Genomic DNA, 26,044 nt, shown 5'->3' with positions numbered 1-26,044 from the left:
ACAAATAAACAGTGCAAATTTCACCGAGATCTGACAATTCTATACTTTAAAATTGCAAGGACCTTTCGAGGCAGTCGATTACGGCAGCGAAATTAGCAAATGAAACAGCAAAATATGCGTTCCACGCTTTGTTTTTGCGACGCCATATTTGAATTGTTATAGGTAGACCGCTGTTCAATGTGTTCAAGGCCGTATCGTTACGATTGCTCCACGAAAAAAAAATACGGATATTTCCGACTACTGTCGGAGAAAACATTGCGCATATCAAATCTTTACACTCAAAGCTGCGTTTTGCCTAAGCTCTGCGAGGGTCGGATATCAAGACCCAGGATTAAACAAAAGCCATATATACAGTTAATGTTTCAGTGAATGCTTTCGAATTATATTTGAAGATGAAATACGAAAGAATTTTGCTGTCTTTGACTGAAATTCCACTCGAACTGCGTAGATACGATCGCATGTTGTAAAGCCGATTCATGCAACATTGCTGTCAACGCGAAATCTCGTCCCTAACGACCTAGGCTGATGACGAATTTTTAACCGCTCCTAAGCTAAAAGAAGCCCCCATCTCTTGCATTTGTTTTAACTTCAATAATATCTTTGAAAAGAGCGAGTTTTTTGGTATGGTTTATTTTTGACGTTAGTAATTTTTAAATGATGTAAGTGCAAGTGATTATTTATTCGTGTTTTAGTTACGCAATCCATTGTTTGTGCGACGCTTTTTATAGATCGCCTTTCAGACACACGTGCATTGAGATAAGAAAGCTGACATGTCACTTTTAAAATTGTTATATAACGTTTGTAAATGTGACAAGTCACGTTTTTTTCCACGAGATGGCAAGTGATCACCTACAGCGGAAAGTAATCCCTTGAGAAATTAAAACAGTTCCTTGAGAAATTAAAAAAGTCCCTTGAGAGTTTACAAATATGTGGTTCCAAATTTGTTCACATAACCCCTATTCTACGTTTTTAGCTTGTAAACAAGCAAAAACGTCGAAAAAAGTAGTGCTCAAATATTCCCTTTTGGAAGCAGTTAAGAGGATTTCATGTGATTGTCCCTCTGTATTCTCCAGTAATATTGTTCAGTTCTAGGGATAATTGAGCTCTAATGCAGCAGCAAATTGTTCATTTTATCTTATTTCTTACTGTTTAGGACGCTTTTCTGTCACTGGCTCATTGGACTATGAGTCTTACACAGGAGGTGTGTATCAAGTCCAAGCATCCAGTAGCCCACAACAAGTTGCTACTGAAAAAGTCACTATTACAGTCACAGACACAAAGGATCCGCCAAGGTTTAGCCAAAGTAAATACGTAATCAAAATAGACGAAGATGTCAGAGCAGGTACAACAATTTCAGTGACCAAACCAGATGGTTCATCGGGTGGGTTGGTCATTAACGACGCAGACACACCAAAGACACAGTTTGAGTGTACTATTGAGAACATTCAATCTTTAGCTGTAGAAAATCAGTTCAAGGTAACATTGGTTACCAGTGGCAACAATGGTGAATGTAAACTTGTCACTCAGGCTCCGTTTGACCACTTTGACACCCCCAAGTTTAATTTTGAAGTGCGAGCTACAGATAAGAATTACCGAAACATGTTTGCCTCAGCCCTGGTAGAGGTTCAAATACAAGACAAGAACAATCATGCCCCACAGTTTTCACAAAGTTCATACATGGCTTCTGTGAGCAGCAACTTTCCAGTGAGGAATTCAATCCTAAAAGTCACAGCAACAGACAAGGATGCTGGCTCATTTGGAGAAATCACATACGAATTGCTTAATACTGAAGACAGAAACAGGTAAAAAGTTTTCATATGTTTTTCTTTGTAATTCTGTGTTATCTAGAATCTAAGTTTTGTCATGAGATCACAGTATGAGACAAAAATCTTAGGGTAAACAGATTCACAAGCAGATAGGAAGCAATTTCTTTGTATATGGTCTCAGAGACCATAAACTCTGAAGGAAATATATGAAGCTTAATTGTAATTTCCAGAGGGGTGTTGGGGTGGGGGAGGGGGGTGGGGGTGGGGGTGGCTGTTAGGAGAAAAACTCTTCAATAGAAAAGGTATGGATAATTTTCAGAACTACACAATGTATTAAAACCATGAAAATAACCTTTATATATTTCACAAATAGATTCCATTTTGCCGTGCGTCTGTTCAGTTATAGATCACAGATGACGTCAAAATGTGGTAAGAACAAATAAAGTGGCCCACGAGCCGTAGCGAGTGGGTCACTGTTGTTCTTACCACATTTTGACGTCTTCTGTGATCTATAACTGAACAGACCCACGGCAAAATTGAATCTATTTGTTTTATATAATAAAACTCCGATTTGCACTATGAACTCTGATCATGCGCGCGAGTCACACCATCGCGTGACGTCATCTATGCGTCTGTACTCTAATAGATCATAAGTAAGAACCAATCAAAATGCGCGTAGAATTCAGGTTATTATATAATATATCATATCACATAGTATTTCAAGTGAGTCACAAACAGGTAACAAACACTTTCTTGTGATTAGCACTTGGTTTTTGTTGTATTTGTCCACCAGTCGATCACTCTTTCTGGTGCTTTGAGGTTGAGAGGTCTGCTCAGAAATACAGAATATTAATTTTTTGTTTATTTTCTAACAGGTTCAGTCTGGATTCCAGCACAGGTGTTTTAACCAGTGCCAATAACCTGGCAAGTAGGAATAAAAGGTACCAGCTGAAAGTTCAGGCTTCAGACAGAGGTAACTTGATTGTCGAACAAGCATTTAAATGTCTTACCTTGGTTTAATCTACTTTATACACCTATCACCTATCAAGGATGGGGGGGGGGGGGGGCGTTTAACCCACGTGAATTTGACATCGTGAAGCTCTCCCAGGGTAGAGATATTAACATCTACATGTTAAATGGTCTGATGGGTTAAAAAAATTTAAAAGGGGATAAGTAAAATTTGACATTGAGAAAATAATAAGCACAAAAACGATAAAGGGGCCGGAAAAAAAGGACGAAATCATTATCTTAATTCCTGTGCATTAAAAATAGTTTTTAATATAAGATCAAAGTCTATTTTGTTGAAATAGACTTATACTTGAATGTAATAATGATTTTTTTCTAGAAACTTTAGTTCCCCATTCGGATTACTGGGGTTCTTAATTTACACCTCACGGGTCGTATACCGTAAAATTCCGCTTATAAGCCCCCCTGGTTATAGGCCCATCTACCTGGAAACAAAAAAATACATCCGATTATAAGCCCTACCCCCCCCCCCCCCCCCGGATATAAACCCCACTCTGCCGGTTGACAGTATTGAACAGGGCTAAATGTTGCTCTATTATGCATTTTTAACTTTAAAACTTATTTCGATCAACACTCCGGTAGCTTGTTCCGAAACGTTTTTTCTATTCCGCGTATAAGCCCTCCCGGATATAAGCCCCTCCGCTTATAAGCCCACTCAAAACCCCTTGTGAAGTTGTATAAGCCCAGGGCTTATAACCGGAATTTTACGGTATTTACTATAATGCCCATCCATTTTACACCAAAACTAGAGCGGTGACCCCCATTTTTTATTTCATTTTTTTTAATGCTCATATCACAATTGTAACCTGGACCAAGTTTCAGAAAATTTTTTATACTCCTATTTCAGTGGAATCACCTTAAACAAGCTCTTGACAGAAAAGAGTCTAAAAAGGGGACGACTAACAAAACCATTGAAACACAAGTTTGTTGTCCTCTTCCATGTTTCCAATATTAAAATTATGTGACATTACTAAAAGGCCTTAAAATATGTTAATTTCTGACAAACCCCTATTAGGCAGCCATTTGCCATTTCCCTGAGAGTGGCTGCTTAATAGGGGTTCCACTGTACTTTGTATAAGGAACTCCATTTAATTGTAATTCTAATAATCAATGTGATGTTTTTCTCATTTTCTTTTCAAGCACAAGGCAATGTCAAAAGCAGTGTGGTTGATGTATATGTTGCTGTGTACAATCCTGGAACAACATTCATTCAGTTTGATCCAACAAGCTATTCTAAAACCATCCCTGAAAGCGCTGGGGTTAATACCCCTGTATTCGACGTATCTGCTAAAGGACCAAGTTCAATAATATATAAAATTGTTGGTGGAAATCAAAATAACGCATTTAAAATTTCAAGTTCAACTGGACTAGTCAGTGTTGCTGGCTCTCTTGATCGTGAATCACAAGCGACGTACAAGTTGGTTGTCCGTGCCGAGAAAGGCATATTGGCGAAGGAGGTGACGACCACCATTAACATCGGCGATGTAAATGATAACACACCAAGAATAACCTTCTTGGAAACGTCACCTAAAGACATTGCAATTGAAGACTATTCACCAAAGGGAAGTTTTGTGATAAAGGTAAGAAACCTAAATCCTTGAACATATTAATAGCCTGTGAACAAGCTCTTTGGGGCGAAGAAAAAGCGGGAAGAAAAAGGAAAGGAGATGGGTGAGGAGGAAGGTAAGGAGGGGATGGGGGAGGGGGAAGGTACAGAGGGGGAGGGGGAAAAGCCTGTTGACAAAGGATTGGAGCGGCCATTCCACCCCCTTGTAATTAACCAGTCATTAATCTGTCAACAACATGTCATTATCTCTGCTTGGATGCAATGAAATAGATTGCAAGAAAAATGACAGCTTGCTGGAAAATATGTGTTTTTCTCCAGCTTTTTGTAAATAATAAAATGGAATGAAATGAAGAAGGTTCATGCACATGGTTGGTTTTGTTGTTAACTTGTGATTCGAAAAGAGTAAACTTGGTACAGGTCTTCTGCATTTTCAAAAATAAGGAGCTACTTGTTGTTCTGAAGAAGATAGAGTTAGAAAACATGGGATTTCGAGTTGTGCACAAAGAGAGTTTTTTCAGTTGTTCTCAACAAGGAGAAAATTCCAGCCATTTAACATTTTATTAAATCCACAGTAAACTATTTGAATCACTGTTCCAGGTGACTGCCATTGATCGAGATGCAGGCGATAATGGAGTAGTTAAGTACAGTATCACCACCTCTGGTACACCATTTCGGATAAACCAGAATACAGGTGTTATTACTGCTTCACGGGAAATAAGGTAAGACTATGATCAGTACAAGGTATATATAATAATAATAAATAATAAATAATTTACACACACACTTGTGTGTTTATGTCTAAAAGAACTAACCACCCTATCCCTAACAAGTGCCTTGTCTCCGATAAGCGCCCTCCCTTAAGCTCTCAAAATAAAAATAAGCACCACAGGTGCTGAATGAAATCATTACAGTACTAATGGCACTTGACTGTCGTGTCGCCACAGTTTTTGAACAAACATTAGTTTTGGTTGCTTGCCCCATTTAACGACAATCTGTCTGTTTGAGGGAAAAATTGTCATGTCTTGTCTTTTTTATTTCAAATAGGAGATCTGAAAAACAGATATGGGACATTGCTGTTCAAGCAACTGATAGCAAAGGTCGCAGTAGCCCTACCTACGGGCTCAAAATCCACGTAACAGAGGGACTGCAAGCACCACAGTTGCAGTCGACCATTTCAGTCTCACTGGATGAAAACAAGGCTGTTGGCTTCACGGTTAAAGACATTTCACCTTCTTCAAAGAATCCTAGCTACAAGTACAATATCGTGGGTGGCAACACCGATGAAGCATTTTGTATCAACCACCAAGGTGTTATTAGTGTGGCAAAACCATTGGACAGGGAGAAAATCTCCTCGTATGCATTGAAAGTGTCTGTTTCTGTTGGAAATAAGGTCAGCAACACAACGGTTGCTGTGACAATTAGGGACAAAAATGATGATGCCCCTCGGTTCACCAAACCTGTCTACGTTTTTGAAGTGAGCGAAGCCAAAGGTTAGTCACTAAAGCTAACATGATACAGTACAGCGCAGTGCGCTACTGTGCAGTAGTAATTTACTAGGTTTTCTATAGAAAGAGTTAATTGTTGTACCATAATTCCCATGTTACACTTCATGGTGTATGTCCTTCCAATTACTTTATATTGTGCAGTTTACTGCAAAAACTGTAAACATCTAACGAAGAGCACGCCACTCCTGAACAGCTATCTCAGCTGTTACACAGAAGCAGTTGGACTTTGGGGTGGGGGGCTGATTGGGGTTGGGGGAGGGAATTATCATCAATGATAGCTGTCGACCAATAAATGAGCGAGAATTGTGCCAGTTAGTGTAAAATAAAATATGTATTACATTGTAAAATTAACATTGATCATCAGTTTTGGAGTGGGTGGCGTGGTGGCCTAGTAGTTAGTGCACCCGACTTCGGATCAAGCAGTCCGGGTTCAAGCCGTGGAGATCACTGTGTTGTGTTCTTGGGCGATGTGTTTTACTCTCGTAGTGCCTCTCTCTACCCATAAATGTATTAGTGTATAAATGGGTACCGGGAAATAGTGCTGCGGGGGTTACCCTGGTATGGACTAGCATCCCATCCAGGGTGGAGTAGAAATATTCCCATCCGCTAAATGCTACTGAAACTGGGATATGCCCCGGCAGCATGGGCCGCTTGGCTCAAGGCTTACCTTAATCGGCTTGGAATGTTTCATGCAAGCCTTTACTTTTTTCTTGCACAGGTAAAAATGAAGAAGTAGGGAAAGTGTCAGCAACAGACAGAGACTCTGGTACAAATGGAGAAGTGAGATATGATTTGCTTTACGCAGTGGATGTGAACTCAAAGTTTAAAGTTGATCCAACTTCAGGCTCCATTTCTTCTCTAACAGACCTGGACTATGAGCAAATCAGACAGCACATTTTGTACATCCAAGCTTCAGACAAAGGAATTCCATCTTCTAGCAGTAAGTCACAAGTACTACTTACTCAGACAATAAGCCTGAGTTCTCTTTGAGTGCTATCGCTCATAGAAAATGAGGGTAAGTTGTCTAATTTTTTTAGCAGACACTATAAAGCGACAATCATTAATACACAAATTCAGTTATTTTTAAGCAAAATGTCTTGACAATTTTCTCTATCTATTGAGAAGAAGACTATAGAACTGGCGTGGCGCGCGATTAGAATGCCCGCGCTCAGAAACATTTTAAATTTGTATTAAAGTCGCGAGCTAGTCACGCGTAGGACTTTGGCGTGTGCGAGTTTGAGAGTTGAGTTTTTTCGCTTTTTTGAGGATTTGTGTGTAGGCTTTGTTCTTACCTTGTTACCGTTTGGAGGCGTTGTTTGGCCGATTAAACATGCTTTCTATTTGAGGTGTTTGCATTACCGCTCACGAACATTGTCAAGGGCAACCCGTGCATGATTGTGTTTTATGAGTGAGTAGACAATGATGAAAGATTATCTAATAGAACACATTAATTAACAATTATATAATGAGGACAAGCCTTTTTTTATAAACTTAAGTACCGTAAAAACCCGCAGATAAGCCACACCTTTTTTCCAAAAATCTTTGTTCGAAATCGAGGGTGCAGCTTGGCTTATCTGCGGGGTTTACGGTAACTGCAAACTGTTGGCTGATAGTGTATGATAGCTCAGCCAATCAGGTTGCAGCATTTGTATTAGCACACTAATAGAATTCTACTTAAGTAAAAATTAATAAAAAGATATTCGTTTAAGCAAAACTCTGGAAAAGTACAGCTTTTAACTCGTAGAAACACAAGGTTTTTTCATGCAACTATACCACAAACATGTACATGTACAGTGTAGCGCTAGCCAAGTAGACATTCTCGTCCCCAGAGCCGCTCGTCCCTCTTAGCCGACAGAGCCTTGGGCATGGGTAACAAGTGGCTCTGGGGACACTTGATTGATTGGCTAGAACTTTAACAAAGAAAATTTGAATTTGGCAAATCAAATCAACCGTGTTAAAATTCCTTTGTTGAAAGGGGTTTTACTGCGGTTGAACTGATTTGGCCATATTTAAATTCTCTTTGTTAAAAATCTAGCCAATAAATCAAGTGTCCCCAGAGCCACTTGATCCTCGTGCTCCAGGCTCAGCCGGGACAAGCGGCTCTGGGGACAAGAATGTAGCAGTAGAAAGTTTCACCAACTTAAACATGCTTTCGTTGTTTATTTTTTTTAAAGCAATTGCTAAAGTGATCTTGAACGTGAGGGACGAAAATGACGAGACGCCAAAGTTTTCTGCTGACTCTTATGTGGCTAAAGTAGCGCTTGATGCAGAGACCGACTCTCAAGTGCTGTTAGTGGTAGCCACAGACCTGGACAGTGGTGACAATGGGAGGGTGGTGTATAACATTACAAGTGGAAATGATGAAGGAGCCTTCAAAATTGATCCTGACACAGGAGTCCTCAAGGTGAAGAGATCCTTAACAACAGTCTCTGCCTCTCGGTTTAATCTTCAAGTCGAAGCTAAAGACAAAGGGAATCCAGCACTACGAAAACTCGCCACCGTGCAGCTGAATGTCTTCTTGCCCGACGGACCTCCCAAGTTTGTTGTCAAACCCGTCATCCAGGAAGTCACCGAAGGTATTAAGGCAAACCAGAGAGTTATGGTCGTGAAAGCTGCCACTTCTGAGGCGCTTACTTACGAAATCGTCTCCGGTAATCAGGGTGGTTTGTTCCGAATGGTGCCATCTACTGGGGAAATTATGATGACGAGGGAGCTTGATTATGAGGAGGCTCGTCAACATAAGCTGGTTGTTAGAGTGATGGACTCAAGAGACCGCAGTGACCAGGTGACAGTTATTCTGAACGTAAAGAACATCAATGACAACCCACCTAAATTCCCTGGCGAAGCTGGTGGAGTTGTGGAGAGGAAAGTAGAGGACGACTTCATAGTTGGTGATACTGTTGCCCGTCTGTCAGCTTACGATGAAGATGATGATACGATTTCATATACGTTATCATCTGATGTACAGTCGTTAATTTCTATTGATAAAAATGGCTTCTTGATAGCAAAGAAGCCTCGCAAAGACTTCCCATCAACAGTCAAGTTCCAGTTGACAGCTAAAGACAGTGGCTCTCCACCACGTGAGACGAAAGTAGAAGTACAACTGGTGTTAGTCAGCTACAGACCTGATCAGCAACCAGTCCGGGTCTATGTAAGGGAAGACAAGGAAGTCGGTAGTGTGGTAGCTATAGTCCCAAGGTATTTCCCTGGTGGTACATTATCTATTATATATCCCCGGAAATCCAACTTTACAGTGGACAACTCTGGGAAAGTGCGCATGGAAACACCATTTGACTTTGAAAAGCAGCAGTTCTACAGTTTGACCGTTAGAGAACAGGAGCCAGCACCGCAAAGCCGCACTAATGATGTCGATGTGGAAATCAACGTGGTTGACATCAATGACAACAAGCCTACCATGAAAATGATAGACTTCTTTGGCCGCGTTAACACCAATTCGCGTCCTGGGACAAGTGCATATCAGTTGAAGTCGGAAGACAAGGACGGCGGTTTGAGCGGCAGGATTGGTTATCAGCTGGTATCCAAGGGAATACCCTTTGGAATCAACCCAATAACTGAAGTTGTCGAGACTGCTGGTGTCTTACAAGACAGAGGAGGTTACAATGTCTCGTTGTTTGGCTTTGATTTTGGCATCCCACGCCAGTTTGGCGATGCAGTATCTCTTGATATCAAAACTGTCAACTTCAAGCCGGTGTTTTCAGAAAGCTTCTACGAGTTTAAAGTGTTCGAAAAAGATTACGTTGGAACAGTTGTTGGTAGTGTCAATGCTACCAGTGTTTCTGGAGCAAGACTGGGTTACACAATCGCCCAAGGCGATCTACTGAAGAAGTTTGCCATTGATAATAATGGTGTAATCAAACTGAACTCTCAGTTAGATCGTGAAAAGCAGGCAGTATACAACCTTAAAGTCAGAACAACCGAGCAGATTCCCAATGGCTTATCCAACGACGTTGATGTCAAGATCACAGTGACGAATGCCAATGAACACTATCCTTACTTCTCAACACTGGTGTATGAAAAAACCATCCCTGAAAATGTCGGCGCTGGTGCTTCGGTGCTTAAGGTAACTGCTTACGACTGTGATTGCCAACAATGTGTCTGTAAAACACCTGGCGAGCTGACGTACTCACTGGAAGATACGACAAAACATTTCCAAATTGACAAAATGACTGGCGAGATAAGCGTCGGTGACAAACCGCTTGATTATGAAGACCAAAGAGAGCACATATTTACCGTCTTTGTGACAGATTTTGGGAAAACGTTGTTTAAAGCCCGGGCCTTTGTCAAGTTGCTAGTCCAGAACATGAATGACGAAACACCAACATTCCAGAAGAGCGAGTACAACATTGGCATTGCCGAAGATGCGGAGACAGGCAAGGCATTGGCAGCCATTGTGGCGAGAGATGCGGATGGAGACAATCCCGTCTACTCTATAACCAGCGGTGATGGTACAAATATCTTCAAGATTGATACAAATACCGGTGTACTTTCACTCAGACAGAGCGTCAAGGGAAAACAAACGCAATATTCTCTTCAAGTGAGGGCAACAGACCCTAATAGTGGAAAATACGATGAGGTGCGTGTTATAGTCAACATCGAGGACATTAATGACAACAGACCAGTGTTCACTACATGCCCGCCAAAAGTCCGCGTCCAAGAGAACAAGCCTCGTGGGGAGGTGGTCACTCAAGTCACTGCTGTAGACAAAGACAGAGGAAGGAACAAGGAAGTTGAGTACTCAATTGCTGGTGGCAGAGAGCTGTTTCATATCGACAATTCCACCGGCCTCATCACCACAATAACGAGTTTGGATCGAGAAGTCACTACGGATGACTATACTTTGATAGTGCGAGCAGAGGATGGCGGCCACGGCAGGAATGAAGCGGAGAGGCTTCTTTCATACTGCGTCATAGATGTAGAAGTTCTCGACACGAATGACAATTACCCCATGTTCAATGAGAAAAGGTATATGGCCAGTGTTTATCAAAAAGCCCCAATCGGGACGACAGTTTTGACTGTTAGTGCTTCAGACAAAGACATAAGCCCCAACAACAAGATCGCGTATTCCTTGGTGGGTGTTAATGATAAGTTCACCGTCGATAGAGACGGTAACATTAAAACCAGTGCTGACTTGTCCAATTTCGAACAAACTGTGCTGCTCAAAGTCAAGGCAACAAATACAGAGCCTATTGTGTCAAACGTTGGGCAACCACGCGATTCGGAGACCACCGTGCAGATCAATGTAGTCAACCAGAAACCACCTGAATTCCAGAACAGTCAAAGCCAACCCAGCAATGTGTACACGGCCCGCATCAGTGAAAATGTCAAAATTGGCACCCACGTGGCCACGATCAAGGCGGTAAGCCAGGTGGACCCCAAGAATGTGATCAAATACAGTTTAGTAAAGTCAAACCCTGACGCGGAACAGAAATTTCAAGTTCATCCAACAACAGGAAATGTTACCACTGCTGGGATGATTAACTTTGAGGAACAGAGAAGTTACAAGCTCCAGTTCCGAGCCAGAGAAGTTTTAACCAATCTGTATGCCACATGTTCCGTCCAGGTCAGCATTATAGATCTTAACGACGATACACCGACATTTAAACTGTCAGAATACACCGCCAGAGTCCCCGAGAACGCAGCGTCACAGTTTAACGTGATCACGATCAAAGCAGATGACAGAGACACGGGTGTTTCTGGTCAAGTCACATACTCGTTCGATAAAGTGGATGCCCCATCAATTATACAGGACTTCAAAATTTTTGCCGCTAATGGAACCATCTTTTCCAAAAAGTCGTTCGACAGAGAGGCACGAGAAAAGTACTCTGTGACTGTGGTAGCCACAGACAAAGGCTCGCCAGCTCTACCTTCTCAAGGCATAGTTAACATTGACATTGTCGATCAGAATGATCAACCACCAGTGTTTGCACAAAGACGCTATGAAGCCACCGTTCAAGAAGATGCAGACGTCGGGGCCTCTATCCGTGAGCTTTCCGCAACTGACGCCGATATTGGAGAAAATGCACGACTTGAATACTTCATTTCCGGCGGGGACCCACACCAGAAGTTCAGAATGGAAACGGTATACGGTGCCAAAAACTACGGAATTCTCATTCTGGATGGAAAACTGGACTTCGAGAACACACCGTCATACACCATTCAAGTAACGGCCACAGACAGAAAATCCAGCGACACTGTGGATGTAGTCATAAAGGTTAGTGTCATCTAAATCTTAAAGCGTAAAAGACAGTTTTTCTCGTATTTTGTTGCTCGAAATATTGCGAGCGGTGTCAAAGGGACTATGTCACGGATTTAACCAGATTTTTGAACAGCCAAAATTTAGTTTTGTGCCATGTTACAAATTGCTTTATTAGAGCACTGAAAGTGTCAACGAGCATCTTTGGCTGTGGGTGGCTCGAATGATTCCAACCCTAACCCTAATAATAACCCCATTCTTCGTTGCGAGAAAATCCTGAAAGAAGTGTGGCGTTTGTGCGCGAGGGAGTGGGGGGGGGGGGGGGGGAGATAAGTGGTTATGTTGGAAGTACTATAACGTTCCTTTGCCGTTGTAAGATGTTTCTTGTTCGTTTATATGCATGGTACTGAAACGTCATCAACTATCATTCATACAATTCGAGAATTCTCTTTCCTACCTAAAATGGAGGTTGGGTCCTCGGTGAGAGGAAGTCACTTGCAATCCAGGGGCGGATCTGGGGGGAGGGTGAAGGGGATGCGCACCCCCTCCCCCCCTGAAATGACATACGGCTTTCTAATACAACTGGTACTCAAAGTCAGTTACGCCATTCCTTAGTGGTGCACCCCCTCTTAAGAAAAATCCTGGATCCGCTCTTGCAACCCACGATTTTTTGTAAGCTTAGAAAATGAGCGATTCGTGTTTTACAATGTCTTGATTTTCTTCAACAGGTTATTGACACAAATGACAATATTCCTGAATTTACTTCACTAATCTACGAAGCAACCATCGCAGAGGACAGCGCGCCTGGCAAGAGCGTTAAAAAGGTTTCTGCAACCGACTTAGACAGCTCTAAAATCCAGAGCGAACTACGATACTCCATCGACAAGGCGGGTCAGAAGAATTTCGCAATCGACGCCAAAACTGGTCTAATAACCACCGCTAATGAGAAGCTCGATCGTGAAAAAGCCCAGATTGTATCTTTTTTCGTTAACGCCTTCGATGGCAAGCACAGGGGGGAAGCTTTAGTACGAGTCAACCTTTCAGACATAAATGACAACGCGCCGTACTTCCCCAATGCCCCGTACACTGGCTATGTAGAAGAGAACAAGAATCCTGGTACTAGTGTTATGGTTCTTCAAGCGGTTGACTTAGACTCGGGGGTCAATGCAGAGGTAGTGTACGAGCTTGAGGACGATGCCAATGGAAAGTTTAGGATCGACCCAGATTCTGGTCTCGTTACTACAAGAGAAACTCTCGAAAAAGAAGGCAACGAAAACCAGTTTACAATTAGAGTCAAGGCTATAAACCGGAAAGCCGGTGGAAATCCACCCAAGTCTGGAACTGTTTCTGCTACCATTAAAGTGACTGACGGAAATGACCAGAAGCCCTCGTTCAATCCCACAGTTTACCGAGCGAAAGTGCCAGAGGATGCCCTTCCTGGGTTCTTTGTCACGAAGGTAAGCGCCACCGATGCTGACGAAGGACCAAATGCAGAATTAGAGTACACAATCACGGCAGGTAATGACCCGTATGAGTTCTACATTGACCCGCGTACAGGCAACATCCTCGTGTCCGGCCTACTCGACTTTGACAAAGGGAAGAAGTCCTACAACTTAACAGTCATGGTTAGCGACCGAGGAAATCCTCCCGAGGTGGCGGACAAACCGGCATTTGTCTACATTAATGTGCTTGACGCGAATGACAATCCTCCGGTGTTTGTACCGGCTGTGTACAACAAGATTGTATCGGAGAGTGTCAAACCGGGGGATACTGTATTACGTGTGACAGCCGTTGATAAAGACACGGGAACCAACGCGCAGTTCACATTCTCGATTACTGACGGCGACGATGCGAACATGTTTTCTATCGAGTCTGATCCCAAGAATAGCAGTATTGGAATAGTCAAAACCATCTTGCAGCTTGATCGGGAAACCATTCCAAAGTACAATCTGACCATCACAGCGACAGACACTGGGGGTCTACAGGGCATTGGATTAGTGTACCTTACTTTGACAGACATCAATGATAACGGCCCGTGGTTTATACCCCGCTACTACGAAGGCACCATCAAGGCTGGCATCAATCCTGGAGGCGGCCAAGCTGTCACTGTACTAAAGGCATTCGATCCGGATGAAGCGAGTAATGGACCACCGTTTTCGTTTACAATCGTCGACTTCAAAGACCGTTTCAAACTTCCGAAGTCCACCGCCACGACGGCCGACATGGTTGCGGTTGGAGAGTTTGATCGAACGGTGAAACAGGAATGGAAAGTGCAAGTTAAAGCCACTGATAATGGAAGTCCTAGAAAGGATAACACCACGTTCGTGTATATTGACGTAACGGATGACAAAAATAGCCACGAACCGAACGACGGAGAGCTAACAATCATCGTGAACGCGCTCAATGGAAAATTTGCGGGTGGCGTAATCGGCAATGCTTATTACAAAGACGACGACTATGGCGGTGATCGGAACAAGTATACTATGGCCTCCCAGGATTTCTTCTCTATAGACGAAGGGAATGGTAACATCACTGCCAATGCAGACATTAAGATGGGCAGCTACAGATTCACCGTACAAATCGAAGAACTAAAGCAACGTACACCACCAGGCAACAACTTCCCAAAGACTGTAACTTCAAGTATAAACGTCATTGTGCAAAGCGTGACCACTGCAGCCATCCAACAGAGCGTGGCCGTGCAGATCTTAGCGCTGAGAAAAACATCTTTCTTCGTTGGAGGCTACTATCAGGACTGGCTAAATGTGTTAGCCAACATTTTGACCAGCGGCGATACTGACCGTATTTTAATCTTCAGCATCCAAAAGTCCCCAGTCAACCGTGTTCCTCGCGAGGATATGTTTGGAGTGGAAATTTTCCTGTCTGTGCGGGACGGTAGTGGGTTTATGAATCGCATGGAAATTGTGAACCTCTTGGTGGAAAACAGGGCAGCACTTGATGAACAGGGTAAGTTGAGCCCAGAAGAAGCTCTGTGAACATGTTTATATGGTATTCCCAGTAAAGTCAGATATAGACTGTCTACGGCCTCCTAGTTTTTCCGTGATGTCGTAAAGATCGATCGTTGAGTTCGACGGGCTGCCATCTTGGTTCCTGAACGCAAGCAAAAACTAAGGAGAGTGCAAAAACCCCGTGGGTAGTGATGCGGGGTGTTAATAGCATGGGGGTGGCATTTTGCACTCTCCCCAGTTTTCGCTTGCGTTTAGGAACCAAGATGGCGGCCCGTCGAACTGAACGATCGATCTCTACGACATCACGGAAGAAAAAATTTTTTTTTAATTAAATAAAAACCAAAAAAAAAAAAAAAAACCCCCCCCCCCTCAAAGCACTGACGTCATCGCCTAAAAATAGGGGACTGTGAAAAGTCTATACCTTTTACCATTACAGTCCATTAGATAAAGTTTTCATGCTGTGTCTTGTATTTAACAATGTATAATAATCGCGATTATTTTTGTTAATTTTTAAACAAACAGGGCTGAAAATAGGAAGTATTGGCATTGATGCATGTGCCTACGAAACACAAGATGTTGGAAAATGCAGCAACGATGTCAAAGCATCTGCCGCATTCACCGTGGTCAGCGGCTACTACGGCCAAATCCCCGCGCCGGATAGCTCTCTGACAGTGGTGTCTATTAATGTTGTACTGAGAGGCGTCTACACATCTATCATCCCACCTCCGTTTAACTGTACTACGAATAACCCCTGCGCACATGGAGGCACTTGCCACCCAGCTGTTCCCTCGGGGATTATCTGCCAGTGTGGACGGGATTACCGAGGCCCCCAGTGCCAAAGTACCACTAGGACATTCAAGGGGAACTCGTATCTACATCTGCAGAAGCTTGTCGCTTACGAACGTAGCTCAGTCTCGCTACAGTTCCTCACGGGAACGGCAAATGGCTTGCTGCTCTACCAAGGACCTCTTTTTAAAGGTGAGTGGAAAGACTTAACGTCTTGTAAGAGGCAAGTTCGAAGCGGACGCGAATTTGAAGCGAATTTAGGGTAATAGTAATTGACGTTTCACTTAATTAATGTCGCGTTAATTAAATTCGAGCGTTAATTTCCTATAATAAGGTACCACTTAGTTAGAAAATCACTAGGGGTAATAACAAGCCAAAAGGAAACAACGACTGTGATTTATGCAACCGACGATTTTTAATCTGTAAGACGGGTGACAAACGTTGAACGCCAAGGTTTTCGATGTGGCTTTCAACATTGAACGATGTGGATTATGGAGAGGGGAGGCGAGGCTGTTACTTTCATTTGTTCAGCCAGTGCCAGTGCAGTGTCCGTTTTATTTTACAGCTGTAAATAAGGGTTTACGATTCTTGTTACCTTTAGAGCGGAAAGCGAAAGCGAAAGTAAATTGCGTTTGCTTTGGTTTTGCTTTACTATGCTTAGTGATTGGCTTAAAAATCTCGCGCCACTTTCTCAGCCAATCAGAACTTAAACCAAAACCAATCGTGACTCGCTCGCGCACGTTTTCCCGCGCTTCGTGCCAGCTACATGTATTTGCTTCGAGTTTTGATTGGTTCACTGGGTTGTCTGGGTCCTTTGTGATTGGCCGAAGTAATTACTTTGGTTTTGGTTTTACGACACTCAATTGAAAACTGCTCTATTCGACCAGGTGCGAACAATGGTTTGCCAGACGTGATGGCGATAATGATGGTTGAGGGGTACATCAAGCTTGTGATAACTCTTGGACCTCATCCAAAAGCTCCACTAGAGCTGTACATGAACCGGGGAGATCGGCTGGATGACAGAGTGTGGCATACAGTGCAAATCATTCGAGACCTCAAGGTAAGTCTTTAAACGTGCAAACTGATTTCCTTTAACGTGCACTCTCACCAGTTTCACTTCAAAAACTCAAGAGCCTAAAGACATATGGAAACTACGAATAGTGGTCCATGTTAGTGTACTGAAGCGAAAACAAGTAATATTATTGTGATGCCATCAGGAACTTTAGATCTCAAATTGAAAAAGTCTCGCTGATTTTTTCGAGTTTTCTACTTGTGGACTGGAAGAACACCTAAAAATTATTATGTTTCTCTTCTGCCTTCAACAGCAATTTGCTTTTTATCTCCATCTTAATGTAGTAGGTGCATTTTATGTACTTTTTTTTTTTTTTTTTTTTTATTTTAAAAAAAAAAAAAAAAAAAAAAAAAAAAAAAATTAAAAAATACTATTATTTCCAATTTCCCAAAAACCAAAAAAAAAACCAAACCAAAATAAAATGTCGCGAAAATTTCATGTAATAATAGTGAAGACCTGTCCGCCAATTTTAGTTCTTTTTACTGAAAAGCATCAAAATCCCCGTGACGGTGTCCCGTTAAATCTTTTATTTCACCACGAAATTATTTCTAAATCTGATTGGATTTAAATGGTCACGTGGCAAGTTATCATCTGTGGATGTAAACTGTCAGGTGTTATTGTTTTTTTCTCGTCTCCAATTGGATAAAATTGATCACGTGGCGAAACTGTGCCTGTCTGTGGAAGGGCACCGTCACCATAAGGTGCCCAGCGAGGGAACAGAGAAGAAGTTAAATAACATTAGATTAATTGTTGTCATAATGTTCGCTTAAAAAATACAGCTAAATAGGTAGACGAACGTCGACTGTCCTCAGGGTTAAGCCGTCCGTGATTTCATCGTTTTTATCTCAGTCCCGGGCTCCCGCTGTGTTCGTTGGGCTCTGTTCCCTCGGCTCTCTGTCGTCTTCGAACAGGACTTCCCGTGGCGCTGGGCGGTGACGTGCTGGTTCCGATTAATTAATTTGAATTACCAATTAGATCACGAGCTCGAAATTTCAGTGAGCGGCCTCATCGAAGATCAACTCATAAAAATTAACAGCAAATTACCTAATTGTAGAATTATAACAAAATTTCTTGCAGTTGAACGATTTTTCATTACTTCCACTTTACAAAGTATATGTAATGTTCATACACCCTTCCTTTGCGCATCCTGACGGAGACAAGCGTATTCCAAATACAGATTATTGTGACAGAATATGATAGTGGGTATGAAAAGTCCATGGGTCAATTGTCTGCTAATTTTTCTCAGATCTTTGGTAATGTAAGCCATCGAACTAACAATGTTGTTAAACAAAGCAACTCCCATATATTTTTTTGCCCGGACTATAAATATGTGGTATCGAAATTTACGGAGATGTCTGATATATTCATGCAGCTATACGTGATTTGCCTTAAACCTTTGTAGCTCAATAATAAAGCATGGTCCAGGATATTACTGCTCGCTGATAAATAGTGAAGAATATTATTGGCTACCTGACACGAGCGTGGGACAAAGAATAAATCTGAGTTCCTCGCCGCGGAATCGTACCCATGGCCTCCTCCAGCATACCGGTTTTGGGCGGCCTCGCTCCTCTTACCAACTGTGGGCTCATCGTGAGGCCTCGCTTGTGAGTTCACGTAGTTTTCCTGAGGGTGTGCCCTGCCCTGTTTTAATTGTTACGTTGTGGCTGTTTTATTGTACTAAACTGTTTTTTTTTTTCAACTTTTGTGTTTTTTAGAAAGTAATCGTGAGGATCGACCAATGTGCTCACTCTCAGATTGTGGAGGATGATGGTCAAGTGATCGAAAACCGGGAGAACTGTGAGATTGAGGGCGAGATCTGGGGCTCAAACATGTAAGTAGTTTTGAACTTACCCTTTTATAAATATTGCTCGGATGTGCAATGGACAACAACAACAAGGCGTTTTTCTACTCTGCTCAGTCCCAGCCGTTTGGTAAGCCCACGTTCCAGGCCCCACTCCACGGCTGGATCACTGGTCTTCCGTTTTGTATTTTGAACCAATCGCAGACAAGCCTGCTAGAATCGAGCATGCTTCTCTGTGATTGGACGACTCTCTCACAGCTATATTTCACGTTGAATTTTCCCGTTTTAACGTTTTTGTATCAACAAATTCAGGGACACAACGTAGGCCATGATGAATTCGACTCCTCACAACCTCTAATCACATCTTCTCTTCGCTCTCTCACAGCTATATTTCACGTTGAATTTTCTGCCGATTTAAAACGTTTTTGTATCAACAAATTCAAGAGAACACAACGTAAGGCCATGATGAATTCGACTCACTGTAATGAGGGGCCTGAAGGGGTAGAATGGGAACTGGGATTTGGGCAAATTTTCACTGGGAAAATGAGATTTGGGTCACTGAGGTTGTGATTTGGTCACTGGATTTGGGAATCGCAGACAAAAAAACAATAATTGTATATTTATTTGTATATTTCTTTTGTTATACCGTTGTAATTCTCTTGCTGAAAACAGTACTGAATAAAGCCTAGACTGGGATTTTGAAAATTTGGGAAAAAGTAGGCTGGGAAATGGGATTTTGTCAAAGGACGATAAACTGTTTGGTCCCGTCTCCTTATCCTCAGTCTTACAGCGCATTTGAACATATAAGTATGGAAAAAGCGCTATATAAATGCATTATCGTCAAAATTTGGGCTGGGAAGATGGGTTTTATACCCCTCTTCGGGACCCCTTTTAATGCTTATGCTACTGGCGAGTTTTGTTTTTTTAGTGTCCCGTAATTTCTTACCCCCTTTACTTTGTTTTAATCATAGTTATTTGAATGGTTTTGGTCCTCTTCAAATCGGAGGCGTGCAGAACGTCCTGGATAATCCAGCGATCAACTACGGCGGGTTTGAAGGCTGCATCCGTAAAGTGTTCGACAACTCCAAAATGTATGATTTATTGAACCCATTACTTGAAAAGAACACAGAGTTGGGTTGCAAGCTTGCGAACAATCCGTGCCCAGACTGCAGTAATAATGGATATTGTGAGCCTTTGTGGACTAACAGCATCTGTGTGTGCGACTTGGGCTTCACTGGACCCAACTGTAACTCAAGTAAGAGATTGAAGTTCCTCATTAGGCGATCTGCTGTTCTTTGATCTCCTCGTTAGCGTTTATATGTTCAAAACTAAATTTAGCTTAGCTAACGTAAAGATCCAATAAATTGATAGCGTCTGTGCTATACATTGGCGGATCCAGACCTTTAGATAGGCGATCATCCACACCCCCCAAAAAAGGGGGGGGGCGCTCTCGATAATAAGATAGATTGTTTCTCGTGCACAGGCTGCGCCGGCTAAGAGAGACAAGCGGCTCTGGGGATGAGAATGTCCCATCCACACAACGGGAATTCGGGTTTATCACAAGAAGTGTTGAGACCAGCAGCGCGTTTGCTGATTTAAATGTGTTCTCTTGTCAATAGGAACGTATGCCAACTGGTACAAGCCCAATAGCTTCACTCAGTACCGAGTGAAACAGAGCAAGAGAAAACGCCGCGAACTGGTTCCTGCACCTGTGTCCATGGCAAACGAATTCTACACTAACATCGCTCTGCAAGTCAGGGTCTCGCCCAATTCTTCCGATGTTGTCATATTCTTGGCTTCCAACAGCTTGGGAACAGAGTTCAGCAGGATTGATGTAAGAGTTTGTTTTGTTTTTTTCTGTAGTGTGGAAGAGCTTGTATGAACACATTAAAGTCAGCTACACAGCAAATTAAGGGAAACTTTTCTGAGCTGAGTCCCATTTGTAGTGGTCTTCAAAGCTCTTTCGGGAAGGCCGTTTATTCCACAATTATTACGTTCAATCAAAAGATTAGAAAAGACAAAATAGCAAGATTTCAGTGAACTTGACAATTTGCCTTATTACCACAATGATCAACAAACGTTCACGTTCTCGATTTTCTTTGTTGGTTAAAAACTATGTGTTGTATTACATGTTCTTAGTTTTCTTTTGTTGGCTACGTGTTGCGTTACAATTTTTGTAGGTCAAGAATCACGCGTTGCGTTACATGTTCTCAGTTTTCTTTGCTGGCTAAAAATAACGTGTTGCGTTGCATTTTTTGTAGGTCAAGAATCACGTGTTGCGTTACATCTTCCGACTGGGTGACCGCATGAAGATCCTTAGCATTCCTCAAATAAACATAACAGATGATAAATACCATACCGTGGTAGTTAGGAGACAAGGCAACAAGGCAAGGCTTCAAATTGATTACCACGGTAAAGTGGTGGGAACAACTGGTGGCATACACAAACTGCTCAATATGGGAGGAGGAAGTTTCTTTACTGGTGGCTTGCCTAACGTCACTGAGGTACGGTAACGTTTACTTTAATATAGAGTAGTAGTTTTCACTTGAGTTTCATAAGAGACGGACCATTATTCTTTTGAGGGTGGGGGTGTGGGTTTGAACAATTTCCACAGAAATTCCTGCAAAGAAAAGGCGGCTAAAAATATTTTGCAAGGGGAGCCATTGTGAAAAATATAAGAAAAAATCTAAACAAAAAAAAACTTACACAATCTGAGCGGGGGAAAAGAAGCAAAACCAAAACCGGAAGTGACTCGCTCACACACGCTTTCCCGCGCTTCGTGCCGGCTGCACGTATTTGCTTTGAGTTTTGATTGGTTTGTTGGATTTTCTGTCCTTTGTTATTGACCACAGTGATAATTTTGGTTTTGGTTTTGGTTTTACGACATTCAATCGAAAACCGCTCTCAGAACATAAGAGATCGCATAACGTTTGCGTGGACACTTGGCAAGCGTCATTACAAACAAGGCTGATTTTCGAGCATTATAAATGACACTTTCATACAAATTGAGACAAACTTGAAAAAGGTCGGGCCGACGTTTTATAAGTTTACTCAACGCAATCTGATAAAATCTTCTCAAATTTTGCCCATCCATGCCCCTTTTTGGCCTTTCTGTGTTTCTCTTGAGAACTTCTACAATTTTAAGCCGTTTTTGTGATATTTCAGTTAATTCTATGACCAGTTGGTCAGTGCCGAAATTGCCTTTAATTGCTTGACATAGCGCCTTTAACTCTCCTATTTCAGGTGAGAGTCGTGGAAGCCTTTGTAAACAGCGGCGGTAACGCCATCTTACGCACTGCTGATGGTAACATCATCTCAAGCGGCGTAGGAAGTGGATTAGCAGGTCACAGCTCATCCGGCTCTAGTTCAGGATTAATGGGTACCACCATCACTGTTGGCTCCAGTGGACAGGTATCCACTCGTAAATCCCTCCTTCAAATGTCGTCTAGCTTTGGAGTACGAGCCGTTGCAGGTGGGGGCAGCAGGGTATATGTAGGTCGCGCTGGAGTTTCGCATGGTGTCAGTGTCTTTAGGCAACAGTCGTACACGCCCATTGGTGTTGGCGGAAACCGGGTCAGTGTCAGAGTGATATCAACGAGCTATAGTTCAAGTGGCAAATCTGTCGTGGTTAGTTCTGCCGGAGGTGGTTCTGCTGTTGGTGCTTCCGGCGGAAGTGCTGGTGGTGCAGCTGGCGGAAGTGCTGGTGGTGCAGCGGAAGTGCTGGTGGTGCGCGGCGGAAGTGCTGGTGGTGCAGCCGGCGGAGGTGCTGGTGGTGCAGCCGGCGGAGGTGCTGGTGGTGCGTCCGGCGGAAGTGGGGTCGGTGTTGGCGGTAGTGGTGCTTCCGGCGGGGTAATTGTCGGAGGTACTGTAACTGGAGCTACCGTTTTAGGAAGTGCCAGCTCACTTAATGCAAAGGGAGAACTCACTGCTTATGGCACTGGTCTCACTACGTGGAGCCTTCAGGGTGCTACCGCCGAAGATTCAAAACAAATCGAAGTGATAGGAGATTTTGGAGGTTAGTGACGAATTTTCAGTTTTAATCCGCACGTTGCCATTTACCTTTTCCTGCCAAATTTTGACGTTTCTGGAAGATATTTCTCAGTAGACAATTTCATTCAATAAAAAAGAAATCAATGAAATAAGTGCGAGTAATACTATGTCGTACATTGCGCCGTGAAGGCAGTGTTACACTTTTTTGGCAATTTCTTTGAGCAAAACCACGGGATTTACATTTGTTTCTTAGAGAGAATTCTTCCAATAAAGGAATTCCCCTCTACCGACGCTTTCGAATAGATACAGTAGAAGAGGCAAAAGGCCCCTAGTCCTCGTTCCGAATTGCTTTTTCCTGCTATTTCCCTTGTTCACCTCTACGTCTGTTATTACAAATCAGAACAGAGAAGAACTTCATTCTGGATAATGTTTCTCCTCCAGGTTGTACTGCATCAAACAACTACAACGGCGTGGATTTGGATAACGATCCCAATATAGAGGCACGGCGTCAGAACGTAGAATTCGGCTGTCCGTGTGCGGCAGGCTTCTGCCAAAACGGTGGCACATGTGTGGATGCTGTACCTCCTTACTGTATGTGTCCACCTGCGTGGACTGGGCCCAAATGTGAGCAAATTGTCACCAATCCTAATCCAGGTTTGTTTCCTATTTTCATATTTTAGAGGCACATTTATACCATGCTAAAGAAACTAAAGGAAAGCCGTTGTCTATTCGACGGTTTTCAAACTCAACCTTACCATCGTGCGCTGCGATCTCATTCTCGACAAAATTAAGTTAGCGTATTTTCTATGGCGTGGTATAAAATAGTTACACGACACTTTCTCGTGGTAAATTAACAATTATTCCACGAGCACGCGTTGTATATGAGATGGTAGATAGTCAACGAGGAACTGTAAGAGTTACAAATTATTGAAAGTTCAGTTACTTTTAAAATTATTGTTTACTTTAGGAGTAAAAGTATGCATGTACGGTACGGTGAATGTTCTAAGGTTCATCTATTCGATGTCGACGACTTCAGTACGGGCAGTTATCCACAAAAGGGGCGCTTTTAAGAGAATAGGGGCGCTTATTAGAATGGGGGCGCTTATTGGAATGGGGGCGCTTATTAAAATGGGGGCGCTTATTAGAATGGGGGCGCTTATTGGAATGGGGGCGCTTATTAGAATGGGAGCGCTTATTAGAATGGGGCGCTTATTGGAATGGGGGCGCTTATTGGAATAGGGGCGCTTATTGGAATGGGGGCGCTTATTAGAATGGGGGCGCTTATTGGAATAGGGGCGCTTATTGGAATGGGGGCGCTTATTAGAATGGGGGCGCTTATTGGAATAGGGGCGCTTATTAGAATGGGGGCGCTTATTGGAAGGAGGACGCTAAATCGAATCATTACGGTAGTTTGTTAGCGAACCGACTTCAGACGTAGGCGAATCTACCAAAGACGTGAGAGAACTGATCGTTGGCGAATCCACTCCTCTTAGGCGAAACGACCGGTAACCCAGTGTGTTTATATTCAGATTAGATGCTAAAGAGTGGTTAATTAATGCGTCTTCTTGTTGATGATTTTTTTTAACAGGTACACGTCCAGGAAGCCGATGGGCGAATCCGGCTGTCATTGCGTGCGTCCTGGTCATCATACTTGCAATATTGGCCATCATTGGCGCAGTACTGCTCAAGAGGCGACCGCAACCTGCTGTCGTGGCTGTTGTCGAGGATGGGCACGTTCACGACAACGTCAGACCCTACCACGACGAAGGCGCAGGCGAGGAAGACAACTTCAGTTACGACATCACGCAGCTTATGAAGTACACCTACGTTGAAAATGGTATTGCCGGTACGGGTGGTGCAGGGTACGGCAAGTTCAAGCCTGGTGGAAATGGCATTGGCGAAGAAGAGTTCACTGTAGCTGAGGACAAGCCTCTTCTACAAGGCGCAGTGCCTGGGGCAGGATTGCAACATGGTGTTACCACCATCACTAAACGCCGCGTGGTGCATCCCGAGAGTATAGACGTCAAGCAGTTCATCGATACACGCGTGCACGAAGCGGACGGAGAGTACATCTTGTCCATTGATGAGCTGCACATTTATCGCTACGAGGGGGATGATTCGGATGTCGACGATCTCAGCGAGCTCGGAGACAGCGACGAAGAGCCAGATGAGGAAGAGGAGCAGGAATTTGCTTTCTTGCAAGAATGGGGCAAGAAATTCGACAACCTTAACCGCATATTCAATGAAGACGATTAACTCAGTCAAGCGGCGTGCAAGTCAAGTACCTTAGATTAGATAGCTTCTCTGAGAACGACTGCGCCCGCTAACACCGTTCATGTGTAAGCGGGTTGCTATGCAACGGGGAACTAACTCAGTACAGCTGGCTTGTAAATTGCAACGCGGACGAGGATGTGTACGGGAGGTACACTTGCTGTTAAATGTTTGAGGATGTGAAACTGAAAATCCACGAGTTCTCCCAAAGGTGGTAACTGTACGCATGACAGTTGTTTGCTGTTAGGACAAGATTGTAGGCACTACCCGCTGGCGACTAAACGTCACGAGTGTGTGCAGTTAGGAATATAGCTTTTTTTATTGGAGCGAGAATTGTACATTTGTTTTATAGTATCACTATGGCCCTTAAGGATAACAAATGAGTGTTGGGGGCTTTTGTTCTGTACTTTGTTGAAGTATTTCCTCCTGTCTTCACGGAGATAAGCATATTTAATTTCATTTGTCCAAAAGTATAGTAATACAGTCAACTCTCTCTAAGACGGACACCGTCGGGACCGGTTCCAACTGTCCGTCTTCAAGGTGTCCGTCTAACAGGGAGTTTAGTTAAATTAAAATGACTGAGAAACGGCAGGGACGGGACCAACATCAGGTGTCCGTCTTACAGTGGTGTCCGTAAAGAGAGAGTTGACTGTACAGCTAATGTTATTCTAGAACAAAAACCAAGAATGGAAATAGATTGTTTTTTGTAGGGCGCTTTTTTATAAAATTATCACGAGTTCTTGTTTTCTCCTGAAATTAGCGGAAGAACCGGGCCTAAAGTGACTCAAAGAACGTTCACAGAGACCATCTCGCTTATACTTCGTCTCACCGGCTTTCCTTCTAGACAATACTTGTTGAACAAGTTTGAAAGTTCTCGAGGAACTTATTTGCATAATTAGCTATGTAGTCGCGTACAATATTGAACTAACTGTTTACACGTGATGTAAAATATTCTTTTTGGATTTTTTCTGAGATTTTTTTAGTTGTGATTTTGTTAAAAGTTTACAAGTAGTATATATTGCTAAGTAGGAAAAAAAAGCTGTCAATAAATAGTAAGTTTGCAGAAAAAAAGTCCCGAAA

General features: G+C 42.9%; 1 protein-coding gene across 2 annotated transcripts in view; it reads left to right on the top strand.

Moving 5' to 3' along the window:
* Positions 1 to 26,044, top strand: part of LOC144651628 (protocadherin-like protein) — a 30,524-nt gene extending 4,480 nt beyond the window's left edge. Inside the window, exons 2-19 of one of the 2 annotated variants that reach the window (XM_078511566.1) lie at positions 1,154 to 1,802; positions 2,642 to 2,739; positions 3,933 to 4,372; positions 4,957 to 5,078; positions 5,404 to 5,849; positions 6,583 to 6,804; positions 8,039 to 12,096; positions 12,807 to 15,042; positions 15,567 to 16,022; positions 16,718 to 16,890; positions 18,618 to 18,733; positions 19,675 to 19,958; positions 20,323 to 20,537; positions 20,965 to 21,207; positions 21,947 to 22,400; positions 22,467 to 22,718; positions 23,135 to 23,347; positions 24,282 to 26,044. In XM_078511566.1, the coding sequence (XP_078367692.1) occupies positions 1,154 to 1,802; positions 2,642 to 2,739; positions 3,933 to 4,372; positions 4,957 to 5,078; positions 5,404 to 5,849; positions 6,583 to 6,804; positions 8,039 to 12,096; positions 12,807 to 15,042; positions 15,567 to 16,022; positions 16,718 to 16,890; positions 18,618 to 18,733; positions 19,675 to 19,958; positions 20,323 to 20,537; positions 20,965 to 21,207; positions 21,947 to 22,400; positions 22,467 to 22,718; positions 23,135 to 23,347; positions 24,282 to 24,949 (11,345 nt within the window). In that variant the 3' untranslated portion in view covers positions 24,950 to 26,044. Of the gene's footprint in view, positions 1 to 1,153; positions 1,803 to 2,641; positions 2,740 to 3,932; positions 4,373 to 4,956; positions 5,079 to 5,403; positions 5,850 to 6,582; positions 6,805 to 8,038; positions 12,097 to 12,806; positions 15,043 to 15,566; positions 16,023 to 16,717; positions 16,891 to 18,617; positions 18,734 to 19,674; positions 19,959 to 20,322; positions 20,538 to 20,964; positions 21,208 to 21,946; positions 22,719 to 23,134; positions 23,348 to 24,281 lie in introns of both variants that reach the window. The other variant, XM_078511565.1, reaches the window with a different exon arrangement.

This window comes from Oculina patagonica, chromosome 4, assembly GCF_052425735.1.
Source record: "Oculina patagonica isolate OP01 chromosome 4, crgOcupat, whole genome shotgun sequence".
Classification (NCBI taxonomy): Eukaryota; Metazoa; Cnidaria; class Anthozoa; order Scleractinia; family Oculinidae; genus Oculina; species Oculina patagonica.
Note: the sequence above shows the minus strand (reverse complement) of the source record. Positions and strands in the feature narration are given on the sequence as shown.